The sequence below is a fragment of the Phodopus roborovskii genome, unplaced genomic scaffold (assembly GCF_943737965.1).
Source record: "Phodopus roborovskii unplaced genomic scaffold, PHOROB, whole genome shotgun sequence".
NCBI classification, from domain to species: domain Eukaryota; kingdom Metazoa; phylum Chordata; class Mammalia; order Rodentia; family Cricetidae; genus Phodopus; species Phodopus roborovskii.
The window spans coordinates 36,555,611-36,572,601 of NW_026126447.1; the positions used below are offsets into that span (position 1 = coordinate 36,555,611).

Genomic DNA, 16,991 nt, shown 5'->3' on the forward strand with positions numbered 1-16,991 from the left:
TTATCCTGATAAATAGTGTTTTTTTATCTTAAATTTAAAAAATTTGCACAAAAAATTTTGGTTGTTTTTGATTAAAAGCGCTCATGTGTCAATACATACATGTATACATGTAAACAACACATATTTATTCCAGGAGAATATATTTTTAAGTGTTTAAGGCTTCCCTGTCCAATCAGGTTCAACAGTGAAGGTCACAGCAGATCAAGCTTTGGAAATACACAAAGGTCCTATGGACAAAGCAGGGTTTTCAACTGAAAGATGAAAAAAAAAATGAACAAAGACAATGGCTATTAAGGAAGGAGGTGGCATCAGTAACAACTTAAACCTCAGGTGAATTAGCAAAGATGTCAGAGGGCCATAACCTCCTGGCTCCTGGCCCTCCCAACATACCCCAGGCCCATAAATACAAAGCAGAAGGTCAAAGTAGAATTCCCTTCCAGGGGCTGTTGGTATCTTGCCTTGTTTCATTTAACTGTGTATTATATTTTTGCATGGTTTTGTCTTGCTTGGTGGTGGTGGGATTTAAACTAGGGGCCTTGCACAAATGTTAAAAAGCCTGGAGACTGGGCACCTGTTAACAGAAACACAGTCTTCCTAGGTAATATTAGGCAGTATTTGCAGAAACCATTAAAAAGAACCTGGTTTCTACTATTTAGGGGAACAGGACTTTCATATTTCTACACTTAATATCTGACTAACACTTATCCTATTTCTTAATCTTCTTGTGCAAGAAAGATGGGTGCCTAGATAGTCTAACACCTTCTGAAACTTAGTAAGCAAACTGGTTTTCCATGCACTAAACATGAAGAAAGGAGATACCACCAAACCACTCCTAAGTTAGCTGGTTCATCAGTAAAGTGTGCTAGTCATGTGTAGTGAACTCACAAGTATAAACTAGCAAACACCGTCAACATTTATCCATTAAAGGTACTATCCACTCTAATTTATCATAGGCACAGTAGAATAATACTTCTAAAGTAAACAAAATGCCAGACTTTTGTGTTTTCGGTAATTCCAATACACTGCATGTATTGGAATATTCACATCAATTTATATTGCAGAGTATGTCATACCCAAAAGTGAGGATAATTTAAAGAGTATATGTGATTTTCACAGTGCAGAAACAGAAAGACAGAAATCAGTGGTAGATTATCAACGAGCTAAAGTAGTGATCAGACTGGCACACATTTCAAAGAAATCCATGGTGTGACTGCCCAGGCGGGGGGAAGCTGAAGACAAAGTGCTTCCAGTCAAAGAGCCAGTGAGAGAGCCGGAAAGAGAGTGGTTCTCAGCTGTGGTGGAGTCAAAACTTGACCTTGGTCTGTGCAGGCCAGCAGCAGAGCAGGAGCGCTGAGGTGTTGAAGAACCAGACCTCTGCTCTACAACCTCATCTGAAAGACCAAAGAACAGTAAATGTAGCAAGTGTACTTGCCCAAGTCTTCCCCAAAGCTGCTGCACTGAGATGTGAAGTAAACAGATCAGAGCGTGGAGAGCTTGGTAAGGACTGTGATGTCTGTGTGTTAGGAGCAGAGGAGGCACTATCTCCTCCTCCTCACAGTCATAACACATTATCAGTCACTCACAACATTTCCACAGCTAGTGCACCCCTAAGTCCTTCTTAACATAGGATGCACCATTTATACTGAAAGTGAGCATGCTTACATCCTTGAAAATACCTTCCATCCTTGGCAATCTGTTTTCTGCTAAAACTCATTTAATTTCACCTATGGGTTGTATTAGGTCTACTTTAAAAAGTAGAGAACCCCAACATGTCTTGAGATGACTGTAACACTAGGTTAAATGGTGCCAAATTTTTATTTCTCGGAACTCATCCCTGTTAGCCTCCTTACCATCAATGCTTTTAAAGTCTAAAAGATAGCTTCGATTGTCAACCAGGTAGAGCTGCAAGCTCATTTTCACGTAAGTGCCAGTCACTGGGTTTTTCCTTCTTACTCGAAGGTGGTAGGCATTCACTACCTGAAACAGGAAATAATAAAAAGTTAAACCTACATGATGTCTCCCATCTTAGCAAAGAATAACAACAGCAAATATGGGTGAGAGAGAGAAGAATGTATGGTTGATCCTTCTTCTATGTCACAAGTAATTTGGCATATTTAATCCCACTAACAATACCATTTATAAATACTCTGATCTCTAGCCTTTAACCCAGATATGGGTCTGCTCGGGAGTATTAGTAATACTCTTAGTAGCCTTTGCTTCAGTGGTTTTGATAAACAGGGAGGAAGGAATAACAGAACTAAAAGTTAGTGGCTCACCATCACATAGTTTTAACACCCCAATAGCATGATATCCCAAGGATGGTGTAAAACTGCAGCTCAGATAAAGATATTCTGGATTTTCAGAACATGTCAGATTAATTGTAGATTCTTTCCATTAGATAGTTTTTAAATGTTGCCATCTCTTTTATATACATGCTTATAAAGTGAGACAGTCTCAATGGGTTATAAGCTTATAAAACTTCTCCTGCCTCAGGCTCCTGGAATGCTAATGTTAATAGGCATGAGTCACTATGCCCAGCAAAATCCTGTTTAACTAAATGAACTGGCTTCAGAAAAAGAAAATTGGCTTTAGTTTAAGGAAATGTTATTTATTTAATCACCTAAATATTTATTAGAATATGTTGAATAATTACATGATCAATTTGACTTTTTTCCCTTTAATGGATCATACAACAAAACTGTGAGTAGTGGATCTGGAAAGAGCTGAGAGACAGCTGGAGGACAGGAGTGTGAGAAGAGGGAGTGGGAGAATAGCAAGAATTCATTTTATACATGTATGAAACTGTTAAAGAACTGTCTGAATTTTAAACAGTTAGAATAGGCCAGTTATAGGGGTACACTTCCTTAATTCCAGCACTTAGTAGCAGAGGCAGGCCAGCCTGGTCTACATAGTGAGTTCCAGTATGGCTACAGCTACATAAAGAAACCCTGTCCTGCTTGTAAAACCAAATAGATAAAATAAAACGTTAAATGTTCATTGTCTTTCAGAAAGGAATAACATTTAAAGGGATATCTTACATTTTAAAAATATCCACATATATACTCAAAAAGTTGAACTGCAACAAAATATTAAATTAAAAAAGTAAAATGTGAAGCTGGGTGGTGGTGATGGTACATGCCTTTAATCCCAGCATTCGGGAGGCAGAGGCAGGCAGATCTCTGTGAGTTCAAGGCCAGCCTGTTTTTCAAAGAGAGTTACAGGACAAATTCCAAACCTACAAAGAAACCCTGTCTCGAAAAACCAAAAAAAAAAAAAAAAAAAAAAAAAAAAAAGGAAAATGTGTGCTGATATAAGAAAATATGCCATAATGAAATGTGATAGTTGAAACTGAACAGTGTTGGCACTGTTAAAACTATGGGGTCCTTAAAAGTTGTGCTGAATGAATTTTACACCACAACATGGCCATGATTCTACGGGGAGAAGAGATAGAAGGCTACAGCTTTAAAATGATATGTTCAGGTATCAAGGTGACAGAGGTCAACTTGTGACAGTTAACACTGTCAACACGACAATCACCTAGAGGACATGTGTGAGAGATTTTCTAGATGGGATAAGCTGAAGTGGGAAGGCCTACACTCAACGTGGACAGCCCCAGTCCATATGCCAGAGTTCTAGACTGAGGAAAAGGAGAAAGTGAGGCACACCAGCAGCATTCATTGCTTTCTGCTTCCTGACTGTGAACATGTCACTGGCCATGTGCCTCACACTCTGGCCTCCATGACTTCATGCTGTGATAGACTATAACTTCATGCTGTGAGTCTGAATTAACCCTTCCTTCCTCCCCCAGTTCCTTGTGTCTGGGTTTTTGTCATTGCAGCAAGGAAAGTAACTAACATACCAAAAAATGAAAAAGCCCAGAAAAGAGAATTCCTCATCTTGGAGAAAAGTATTTGTTGACAAGATGAACATGCTTGACAGCATAATATACATATTAAACACTAGATGCTGTAGCCATCACCATCCATAGCCCCCCCAAAAAAAACAAAAACAAACAAACAAAAAACACATGAAGAAAACAAACTTCCTAAAAAAAAAGTGAAAAGGAATTGCATTTCAAGATTCGGATTTCAGAAATGTTGTTGCTATGAACCATGTTGAAAGAGGTGGGCTGTTTTCTCAGATAATTTCAATTCCTTGGCCAAGAATGCTATTCTGTAACTCGAAATATGTTCCCAGCATCAACAGCTCTTTATCCTTTATTATGTTTCGGTAATGTGTGTTATATAGTTTAAAAAGGATGAACCATGTCAACCGAAAACATGAAGCTTACTACAATTATTTTGAAGTCAAAAACTTTATGTGGACCTCAATACTCAAGTGGTTAGAACACCAATGACAACTTATGCTGGAGAGGATGTGGAGAAAGGGGAACACCTACACTGCTGGTGGGAGTGTAAACCTGTACAGCCATTTTGGAGATCAGTATGGTGGTTCCTCCAGAAAATGGGAATCAGTCTACTTGTTGTAGACCTGGCAATCGCCCTCTTAGGCATATACCCAAATGATCCACATCCATGCAACAAAGACATCTGTTCAACTATGTTTGTAGCAGCATTATTTGTAATAGCAATAACCCGGAAGCAACCTAGATGCCCCTCAACTAAAGAATGGCTGAAGATGATGTGGCACATTTACACAATGGAATACTACTCTGCGGGGGGGGAGGGGGGATCTTGAAATTCACAGGCAAATGGATGGAACTTGAAGAAACCATCCTGAATGAGGTAACTCAATAACAAAAAGAGGAACATGGTACGTACTCACTCATATATGGATTTTAGAAATAGAGCAAAAGATCACCAGCCTATAATTCACACCGCCAGAGAAACTAGGATACAAGGAGGATTCTACAAGAGGTTCATACAAGGTCCCTCACAGAAGGGGAAAGGGACAAGATCTCCTGAGCATATTGGGAGGGGGAGCAACAGTGAGTGGAGAGGGAGCTAGGAGAAAGAGAAGGGGAGGAGAGGAAAGCATGTGGGACTAGGAAGATTGAGTTGGGGAGGAATAGATGAGAGACAGATACCATAAAACAGGGAGCTATTTTAGGTTTGAAGAGAAAACTGACTCTAGAGAAATATCCAGAGACCTACAAGACTGACCTCAACTAACAATTTGAGCAACAGTGGAAAGGCTACCATAAATACCCTTCCCTGATAATGAGATTGATGACTAACTTATCCACCATCATAGAGCCCCCATCTAGTAGCTGGTTGAAACAGAAGCAGACACCCACAACTAAACACTGAGCCGAACTGGAATCCAGATGCAGAGAGAGAAGACAAGACCAGGCTACAGAAACCCACAGAGACAGCTTACCTGAATAAGGAGGAGCTAATGGGCCCCCAGACTGATAGATGGGAAAACTGACTCAGACCCCCTGAACAAGGGTCTCAGTTAGAAGGCCTGGGCAGTCTAAGGGACCTCTGACAGTGAAACCAGAATGTATTCCTGGTGCACAAAAGGACTTTAGGAGCACATTCCCTATGGAGGGATACTCCCTTAATCCAGGCAGGAGGGAGGGCCTAGACCCTACTCCAAATAACTTGACAGGTTTAGATCACCCTATGTGAGGGGGAATGGGATGGAAGGGTGGCCAGGGGGCATAGGAGGGTGGGAGAGAGGGAGGGAGAAAGAGGGAACTGGGATCAAAATGTAAAATAAGAAAAATAAATAAATAAATAAATAAGAAAAAAACCTTTTCCACAAACAGCCTTAGTACATTGTGATTTCCTACCTTCCATTCAAAATCCAGCTGCTTCATAGCTCGGTACACTTCGGCCATAATGTCATATGGTTTGCTCTGGCTTCGGATACCAAGATGCCACTTGGCTTTTTTCACAGCTAAAGATTTGGGCTTAGTTGTGTTTAGTGCATCCAATGGACACCGTGCTTTGGGGCTGTCTGCTATAAGAGGTGGCATCCTTTCAGGATGTGGTTTCAGGCCTGGGGGAATATGCATGGCACTATCATCCATAAAAGAACCAGTTGGAGGACTAGAGGCGAGGTAGAACTCACTGGCTTGGTTCATTATTCTCCGATTGTCAATGATAAGGTGATATGCCACTGCAAGCTGGTCTTGAGGGTCACCACTATATAAACTGTTCATTACTTCTGATTCTGTACACTCAAATTTTTCACATACTTCTTTCACAGCCTCATCATCAATGACGTTAGCATCATAGGAGGGGTCTTCAGGAAATAGGTAACTGGGCAAGTCCTGTTTAAACCATTCGTGTTCTCTAGAAAAAAAAAAAAAAAAAAAACCATACACACTGTTATAAGAACATGCTTTAATCAGTCCCAAATAATTTAGACATGGGGCAATACAACATAAAGACTCCAAAATGCTGGTCCCTAGTGCCAGCTCTGCTGCTATTGGCTATGTGATCCTGAGGCCAGTTAATTAATCACTATCCTTAAACAAATATAGATATTCAGACTTGGAATATTTCCTTGAAAATCAACAAAGTGGGCCTATAACTTCAAGGAAAACAACTAGTAATATTTGTGATCAATGACAGAATGCAAGTTCCCAAGCAAAATTCCAGATGGTGTATAGTAATTTGTATCTACCCCCAGGAGCTTGATGGTTATTCAATACCTAAAGATGTTCTAGTGGAGTTAATATTAATAATAATGTGATTTTTGATAGTATAAAATGAAATATGGGAAATCTGTATATTTCAATAATACAAGATTTCCCAGTAGTGTGACAGAATTATACATACATAAGAGAGTCACTTAAAATTTAAAACATATCATTATAGTGTGGCAAAATATAAAAGTTAATAATTTTTTCTCATTTGATATTGCAAACTAAAAGCTAGTATGTTAATCTTTGTTTTAATATCAAAGAATATCACTATTATCTGAGTGGCTATTAAATATTCCTTTATTTTTCAACCACTTACCTGAGTTCAGATTTTTCTCAGGAACTTCAACTAATATAAAATAATGCAAGATTAGCTGAGTGGTGATGGTGTATGTCTTTAATGCCAGCACTTGGGAGGCAGAGACAGGCGGATCTCTGTGAGTTCCAGGAGGAGAGACAGACAAGGCTGTTACACAGAGAAACCCTGTCTTTAAAAAACTAAAGAAAGGACTAGAGAGATGGCTCAGCTCTTTCAGAGGACCGAGGTTCAATTCTCAGCACCCATTTGGCAGCTCACAACTGTAACTTCAGTAGCAGGGGATCACACACCATCATACATAGTCACACATGCAGGCAAAATACCAATACACACAAAATGAAAATAAATATATCATTTTTTAAAAAAACAAGAGACAGAGAAAGGTAAGTAAAATAAAAACAATGAAGTACTGATAAATACTACACATGACAAGTATCTTGAAAGCATTATGCTAAATCAAAGACACTAGAGATAAAAGATCAAGTGTTTAGCAAAGATAGAAAGTAGATTACTGGCTGCCAGACACAAGAGACAAAAACTCAGAGCAACTAGTGAGTATAGAGTTCTGAAATCAGATCATGGTAAAAATGTACAATTCTAGATACATTAAGAACCACTGAAGTATTCAATTCAAAGACAAGATATACTTTTAAGAAAAAGCATATACTTTTTGAAAAATTAGTATGTAGAAAAATTTCAAACTTTTACTTCTGACTCATTTAGTGAAATGACCATACTTCTTTGCAACATGGTATCAGCCAATGAGAAAACCTATACTTGTAGCTTTCCACTTTCAGTAGCCAGACTCTAAGTTCCTTTACAAAGGTGAGCAGTAACTATGATGCTTTTAGTGAAGGTCCATCAAAGACAAAATTCATTTACAAGATTATTACTTCAGTACCGAAAAATGATGTCTTTTGTCATCACTTCCTAATCCTTGACTTCAATATTGGACTTACGGCTATATCAATTATATTGATATCAACATTTAAAACCTTATAATGTGATCAGATTTTTTAAAGTACCACCTAAAGTTTTTATATATTCACTTATAAAAAATTATTAGTGCATGGGCCAGATACTGATTTAAGAGCTTCAATTATAAGACACACACACACATACACACACACTCACAATAGAGTCCTGTATGCTCTTGTAAACTCAACCAGACAAAAGCCCAGCATGGAGAAGGCAGGTAGACATGAAGTCCTACCTGCTAGATAACAAGCTATTGGTAACTGATAACAAGTGGGGAAGAGCTGGCTTTCTTTATGGACTATGAGCCCTGGTAGGTCTAAAAGACCTAAAAGGATCCACACACCCAAGACTATATAGGCAGCAGTAATTGGACTCCAAAGCTTGCTTAGATAGATAGATAGATAGATAGATAGATAGATAGATAGATAGATAGGTAGGTAGGTAGGTAGGTAGGTAGGTAGGTAGGTAGATAGATAGATAGATAGATAGATAGATAGATAGATAGATAGATAGATAGTGAGGGCACAAAGTTAGGTGGGTATAGAATAAGGAGTGAATCTGGGAAGAAATATGAAAGAGGAATTAAATAAATAAAAACATTAAAATACAAAGTATTAACTTCTCAAAGAAATAAAATTAAAAACAGAAAAAAAAAACCAGGGTCTTATTACATTGCCTATGCTAGCCTCAAGCTTATAGTCACCCTGCCTCTCAGCCTCCCAATGGCTAGAAGTCATATAGGTCAGCACATTTAGCCAAGTTTAAACTGATTCCCAGAGCTGGGGAGACAGACAGGTCCTTTGGGATCACTGGCTGCCCATCCTACACTACTCGGTGAGTTCCAGGACAGAGAGAACCTTTCTCAAAGGAAAAAAATATGGATTCCTATGGTAATATATTATTTATGACTTATTAAAGCCAACCTGAAGATCAGGGAAGCAGAGCAGCCAAGCTACCAGAGAGCTCTTGTCTCTAACAGGGCTGGGGTGTTCCTATTCTCAATGTGGCTGGAGAATGACTGTCTGATACTGAGACCCTGCTCCTGTCTTATATAACTCCTTAACGCTGGAATAAAATGCGTGTAATTCCAGGTGCTGAAATCATCTTTGTGTGAACTGTTTCTCTTTACAGAGCTGTTTCTCTTTAGGACTGGATCAATCTTGTGTATATTGCAGGCTACCTCTTAATCCTGAGTCCTAGAATTAAAGGTATGCACCTCCTAGCTTATGGCTGGTGTGTGTCTGTCTTCTATGACTTGTGCCTGACTTTGCTTTTTGGATTCTCAGGCAAGATTAATAAGTCATAAATAATATACCACTAAAATTCAAAGCAGACAATATACCAGAGAGCTCTTACCTCTAACTGGACTGGGGCATTCATTCTCCATCCATGTGGAAAATAGGAATGTCACAGCCCTGTTAGAGCTAAGAGCTCTCTGGTACCTTCCCTGATCCTCAGGTTGAACCCCAATATCTGTCTCTGGGTCTTTTATTTTTCATACTACAGATTTTACCTGAGGAACAACATAGGTTATCCTTTGCTTGCCACATGGGCATACATGAGAATGTACATCTGCACACATATACACATGCAAAACTAAGTTGAATATTTGAAGTTTCTAATATTCAATTGTTTTCAGATCTACAAATAGAGTAATTTCACATGGCTCAATCTGTGATTACCTTCCCAATGATTTCACTATAAACAGGGGGTAATTAAAGAACAAATATGTTAAGGAATTATTAGTAACCAAAAAAAGTATTTATATTCACAGGTAAGCTTCAGACCACTGTTTTCCACAATAGTAATTTTAATACTGCTAGTTATGCTACTACTAGGTTTAAAGAAGTTGAAAGAACACAAATCTCAGATTTCTAAGAGCACACATCTTTCCTGTTTATCACTGTATTTCTTTCTAGCACTCAGCTTAGGACCTTACACATAGCAGATGTTAAACACATATTAGAAGAAAAGCAAAAACAATTAAGTGAGCAAATAAGTAGAAAGATTCTTTTCCCTAAGAGTCTTAAGAGATGCATAAGAGAATATTTTGCATACAAGTTGAGCATCTTTAACCAGAAAATCCAAACTCTTATTGTACCCAAATTTCAAATCTTTTAGGTGTCATGCTCCAAAACTTCTGAATGTTTAAGTATTTCTGGGTTTTGGATAAGGATGCTTAACTGGGAAAAAAATCTATGCAAATATTCCAAAATTTGAAAGACACTGAAATTTGAAACACTTCTGGCTTTCAGCATGTCAGATAATTATGCTCAATTTCCATAATAATAGTAAGCCACTAAATGTCATAGTATATGAGATATACAAAGTATGAGAGAATTAGAGAGAAGTAAATGTCACATAACTCATGTGACAATCTAGGATAGTAAAGATAGCATCGATCTTTAATTCAGGAAAGTTCTGAATTCCAATTTTTCCATTTCCAGGAATTTTTCCATTTCCATTCCATGCACCACACATGGTATATTTTAGTATGAAAAGGCAGTCCCTAATTTAAAGTCATTTATATTTAGATAGAAGCAAACAGATATATAAATAAGTCATGACATAACTTAAGTTTCAGTTTTATTGTTATAAAATGAGACTTGTAACAGCTATCTATGAAAAAGTCAGTACAGCAAAATAGGTTAAATGTATAGTATAATGCTTGATATTTATCAACTATTAATTTTAATTTAATTTATGCCTACTGAAGTATACTTTATCAAATTAAGAATTCTCATGTTGAAATATTGAATGTAAACTTAAAATAGTGAGAACTATAAATCCAAGTTATCATTTTAAGAATAGAAATGTTGCTATTATTTTGTCCTTTTGTTGTTAGCTTTAGCCTGTAATGGTTAAGCCATCTTGCTGCCCAGAATATCACTATTTTATAACACTTCCTATGGGTCAATTAACTCATTTTAATAGATTTATTTACATTTTTTTCTTCTAAAGTACATAAATATATGAACAATTACTTTGAAATAACAGAATTAATTCTTTTACTATTCTAAATATGTAAGTGTTTATATAAGCAAGTACAAGTATATTAGCATGTCTAATTTTTCTTCTGGGGAAAACCCAATTAGAAGAACTATTTATTCTAAAGAATTGTGAACAGAGGGTTTTTCCCCCTGTTGATTCATTTCCATAACTAAATCTTGCAGCAGTTTTACAGCTGTACGTTCTTACAAACAAGGCCTGGAACACTGGACCAGGGCAGGGAAAGAAAACAACGTTGTGGTTTGAGCATGGAACAACCTCCACAAATGTCTCTGGTAGGACATGTGGCTCCCAGCTAGTGCTGCTGCATATGAAGAGCGTGGAATCTGTTGGGAGGTAGAGCTTCACTTGACAAAGTGGGTCACCGGGGGTGGGGCCTTGTATCCCAGCACATTTCTATCCACTCCACTTCCTGACTGCAGACACAATGTGACTAGGCACCCCAGGCTCCTGCAACCATGCCTTTCCCCTCACAATGAACTACATCTCCCCAAGCACTAAAGCAAATTAAATCCTTTCTCCCTTAAGTTCCTTCTTGCCAGGTTTTATTTAGTCACAGCAAGCAGGAAAGTGATGCCTACATGTAAAAAGTATCCAGTCCTTGCTTACAAGAACTCTACAGCTGCCTGCAGAAATCACTTCCTCGGGCACCCTCTGGATGCTCGACAGGATACGAATGTGAAAACACTTATTTTGGCTTTAGGGGGAAGGGGAAAGCTTCTGAAAGATATCAAAAGAATGTTCTTCTAAACAACCTTTGGAACTCTCTAAAAACATACATGTAGAAGGCATTACATCATTCCTATAAAAACGTACACAACATGTATATGGCATTACATCACTCCTGTAAAAACATATGTAACATGTAACATGTAGAAGGCATACATAACATGAAGAAGCATTACATCACTCCTGTAAAAACATATGTTAACATGAGGAATCATTATATTATTTCTGCTAGTATGATACTTAATTCCTCAACAATCAAGGGATTCTCCACAATCAACCCACTAATGGCTACTGAATCAAAAAGCTAACAAAACTTATTTTCTTAAATATACCAAGTAAGGTAACCATTAAGTGAAGCTCAGAAACACAAATACCCTACGTTCTCTCCTACTAGGATTCTAGCTTTTAAATGATAGTGTGGTTAGAGGTCAGGAAACTAGAAAGGGCCCATGAGACAGGAGGAAATATAAGGCTTTAATAGAGAAAGGTGGGTATGGAAACCAAACCATGAAGCTTAAAAGAGGCAGGGTGAAATACAGGGAGTATTTCAGCAGAAGAGCACAGTGGAAAAGGGAAGGCAAGGGAGAAAGGGGAATTGCTTGCATCTGAATTGAACATGTACAGACATGTTTCATGCTTATTTCCTCACTACTCTGTTTATGTAACATTTTCATTGCATTAGATACTATAAATCAAAAAGATAAGCCAGCTTTAAAGTAGTGGTAAGGATCAAAACAACGGGCAATGCTCTCCTTCATCAACCATATCTAAAACACAAAGTTCTCCAATTTTCATATTTGAAATATCTTCAGATTCCTTCTAAACTTCCACTTTCAGTAAGAGTAGTAAAGCAGCAGGATAATAGAAAGAAAAGTGCCTAAGATAATTTGTACCCTGGTAGTTAGACCACAAGTGAGAAGATACGCTGAGAAAGAACAGACACAGCATGAGAACTAAGTAGCAAGACACGTGCCAAACAATCAGAAGCTCCTACACAGAGTGAGGGTACTAGACATGACCTCACAAAGCTGGTGGCGTGTGAGCGGAACATGAAAGACAGCTCAGAACATGCCTAAAAGAACCAGGACACAGAGCAATGCAGTGCGGGGTGCAGGCCCTAAAATCTGATGTGAAGGATGTGGTGGTGAAGGCAAGAATTGAGAGCGCACCTTTCCTATACTACAGGGCCTCAGATGCTTTGCTGTTTATGCTAATAAACACAAAAGCAATGTAAAATATTTGAAGGATAAATGACATAGTGGGGTTTGTATAATATGTTCAAGTATTAAAAATTCTTTTCCTTTGAGACAGGGTCTCACATTGTATCCCATGCTGGCCTTGAACTTGAGATCCTTTTGCTTCATCCTCCTGGGTAGTGCTGGGATTACAAGCACATACCACAGGCAAATATTCTAGTATCACTATTACTACAATGAGAAAAATATACAAAATAGCAGAAAATATAATCACCTGATGTCTTTGATAGTTGCCCGCTTCAAGGGGTCCACCTGCAGCATGTGCATCAGGAGAGTGGCAACAGAACGGTTGAGATATTCTGGGATATAAAACACACCCCCTCGGATCTTCTTAAAGAGTGTAGGCACATGCTCATCATCAAAGGGGAGGGTGCCACAGAGAAGGGCATACAGGATAACGCCACAGCTCCAGATATCAACCTCAGGACCTGCATACAGCCTGAGAAAGGATGACACAAGCCTCAGTGTAGGTACCATTTCCCCTCATTGTTAGTGTCCTGCTTCTATACATAATAAATGCAAAAGCAACTTGGTATATATTGCTATTTAATGTCATCAATAAAATACATAGCAATTCCCAAACCTCAATAATTACTCTTGATAGAAAATAACCAGCCTAATTAGCTGCACAAATTTGCTAGAAGACTGTTATTTTATTTGGTAAAAATCATTTATGTGTTAATTAAAATTTATTAAATTTTCAGGTTAGGCATGCTGGCACATGCCTTTAATTGCAGTACTCAGGAGGCAGAGGCAGGCACAGATCTCTGTGAGTTCAAAGTCAGCCTGGTCTAGAGTCCCAAGCCATTCAGGGTAAGACTCTGTCTCAAAAACAATCAACATCAATAAAAAAATTACACTCTCTTTTTTTTTCTTTAAGGAAACATCAAAGTAGATAACCACAAACTAGAAAAAAATACAATAAATCAAGAAAGGAAAAGCATATACAACAAAATTTTTGCTCCTAGCCTACACTTGAAACAAAATATGAGACATTAAAATATTTAACTGGTTCAATATTGACAGTATTTAACTTGTATAACATATTTTCTTAAAACTTATTTATCTTTCAATTCTTTTTATGTGTATGAGTTTTTAACTGCATACGTCTGTGTAGTACTTATGTGTCTGATACTTAGAGAGGCCAGAAGGCAGTGTCTGGTTCTCTGGAATGGGTGTTACAGGCAGTTGGGAGCCCTAATGTGAGTCCTCGAAATCCAACATGGGTCCTCTGAAGAGCAGCAAGTGCTCTTAAGCACTGGGCCATCTGTCCAGCCCTTGTATAGCAGAGTTCTTACTGCTTTCTTTCAAAATCATTTGATAACTTAGCCTGGTTCTAGATAGCCCCTGTCTGCACACCTATCACTATTTGTCTTACCTTTCCACTATACTAACATTCCTCAGTAGCACATTACCAAACTCAAACTTCGGTCTGAGGTTAACAAATGTCTTCAGTTCCAGTGGAAAGAACACAATCTGCTTCCATAGAGTGTTGCCCCTAATTTACATCATTGGCTGTATCACCCGAAACTCATCAGCTGAAATTAAGTCAAGGTTTTAAGGAGATCTGGCCCTGAGGTAAAACTCTCATGATGAAGTTAGTGCCTGATAAATCCCATTAGTGCCTGAGAGATCCTATTCCCTCTGACCACACATACTTCAAGTTAGAGGACGGTGGTCTGTGAGGACTATGCTCTCCATACACCAATCTTTGTGGAGCTCCAGAGCTATGGGACAGACAGCTGTTGTTTATAAAGTGTGGTGTATGGTGCTCTCCAGCCCAAATGAACTAAGACTCCCAATTCTGCTAACTTCTAAAAGCAAACACTAGCCACTGTGGAATGACTTGACTTCATCTCTGCAGCCTCTGTAAGTATTTTATAATGTACCAATGAGCTAAATATACATATGGGACTCCAAAGTCACTTGTCTAGTAATCACATGAAATCATATTGTCACCCAAATTTTATTCTTCCAACTGCAAAATATAAAACAACTGCCTTCAGACTCTGTGAAATGTGTAAAAATACTATTATTAAATAACTATGTTTGTTAAGTAAAGACACCAGCTTAAATTTTAGCAAACCCTTACTTGACATTTTCTACAGTAGAATATAGACACTGCATGGGATCTGTCTCAGTCATTGCCAATAACAAAAGGCATAAACACATTACAATGCCTACACAGAGTTTTAAAAAAAAATCTGCTATCTAGAATAAAAAAATGAACAATTTGTTTCTACTATGTTAAAAATCTTCTTCCAAAGAAAATATAATTAAATGTTATTAGAATGGATACAAGATCACAAAAACTCACTTACACTAATAAACTATTACCTTCCTGAGATGACCTCAGGTGCTGCATAATTTGGCGAACCACAGCTAGTTCGTAGAAATTCACCATCTGACATCATATTAGATAATCCTGAAAATAAAAGCAATTTATCAGATGCTGGATACTGAAAAAACTATGATGAAAACTCTCAATTATTTCATGCCTCAGAAGTCATAGTCTTTATTTTAAAGAGTAATGGTGACAAGATAGCTCAGTGGGCCAAGATGCTTGAGCAAAGTCAACAACCTGCATTTCAATTCCTGGATCACACAATGAGGCAGGAGAACACTGACTCCTGAGTCCTGTCCTCTAGGCAGAGCCTGCTCATCTCACATTCACACTCACACACACACCACACACCACACACACACACACACACACACACCACAAAAAACACATACACACATACCACACACAAACACCACAAACACACATACACACACATACACCACACACATACACACACATACCACACACAAACACCACAAACAAACACACACACACACAAACACACACACACACACTTTTAAAGTAATAGAAAGCACTGTAAGATTAGAAAGATTTTAGGAAACTTTTATATCATTACACAAAAAGCAAAAGAACACCACATCTGTAAGTGGAATGAATCTCACTACATGAAAATTTTGACTCCTCACAAAAAGAAGTTATTTTTGCCAGGCAGTGCTGGTGCACACCTTTAAAACCCAGCACTCAGGAGGCAGAGGCAGGCAGATCTTTATAAGTTCAAGGCCAGCTTCTTCTACAAGAGCTAGCTCCAGGACAGCTTCCAAAAACCACAATGAAACCCTGTCTCAAAAAAAAAAAAAAAAAAAAAAAACAGAAAAAAAGGGGGGGGCTTATTTGAAATTATATTTGTTTTCAAAATGTAAACACACAAATATTATCTGCTTCTGTATATGAAGATATTAAAAGACTGCTAGTGCTAATTAAAACAAAAAGATAACAGTACTTTTAAAAATCTTTCTTAAAAGGTTGGAATTGTAGAATTGGGCACTACATTTTTAACGCCAGCAACTCAGAAGGCAATGGATCTCTGTGAGTTTAACCCAGCCTGGCCTACAGAGAAAGTTCCAGGCCGGACCATTCAGGGTGGGTGCACAGTGAATTTTTTTTATTTTTATTGTAATTAGGCAGTAGAGCAACTCCAGCTGATAAGCAAGCTGCTTCCCTGGAGTGAGACATATTTATGTCCATCAGGGAAAGCATCTCTCTTGCTGTTCAGATAGGGCTGAACACAGACAGTTAGCAGGGCCTCCTGCTTCAACTTCCCAGGAAAAGTTTATAACCTAGAGCTCTAGGTTATAAACATAGTAGATATAATCTACTGAACCAAACTCTAGCTGAACCACTTACTAGAAGAGTTTAAATGGAAATAGTAAAGCTAGTTTAAAGGCAGGTACAAACAAACAAAAAAAAAAAACCTTGTTACCTGCCACACTGACTTTGCACCTCCCATCTCTCTCTCCCTAGGGTCACATCGTAATCTTTTCCTCAAACATCCACTATTGAAGCCTTTCTGGGTCTGTTTAATGTATGGAGTATAAAAACATACATTTTACCTTGTCTTTTACCCAGGACCAAAGTCCTGTTTTCTCATAAGTTATTAGATATTGCTCTAAGACTTCGAGGCCTTTCAATCATTGGTTCTGAAGGAGCACAAAGATTTTGTTTGTATACATTTATCAGGGAAAGCATCCACTCATCCACTATATCAACAAAAATTTCAAA

At 38.0% G+C, this 16,991-nt stretch overlaps 1 protein-coding gene across 1 annotated transcript in view; it reads right to left on the reverse strand.

Annotated features, from left to right (window-relative positions):
* Nucleotides 1–385: 385 nt before the first annotated feature.
* The window catches only part of Prkaa2 (protein kinase AMP-activated catalytic subunit alpha 2), a 54,591-nt gene continuing 37,985 nt past the window's right edge, over nt 386–16,991 (reverse strand). The window contains exons 5-9 of the mRNA XM_051188290.1: nt 15,245–15,332; nt 13,122–13,346; nt 5,759–6,263; nt 1,851–1,977; nt 386–1,391 (exon numbers count right to left, since the gene is read on the reverse strand). Of these exons, the coding sequence (XP_051044247.1) occupies nt 1,153–1,391; nt 1,851–1,977; nt 5,759–6,263; nt 13,122–13,346; nt 15,245–15,332 (1,184 nt within the window). The 3' untranslated portion in view covers nt 386–1,152. The remainder of the gene's footprint in view (nt 1,392–1,850; nt 1,978–5,758; nt 6,264–13,121; nt 13,347–15,244; nt 15,333–16,991) is intronic.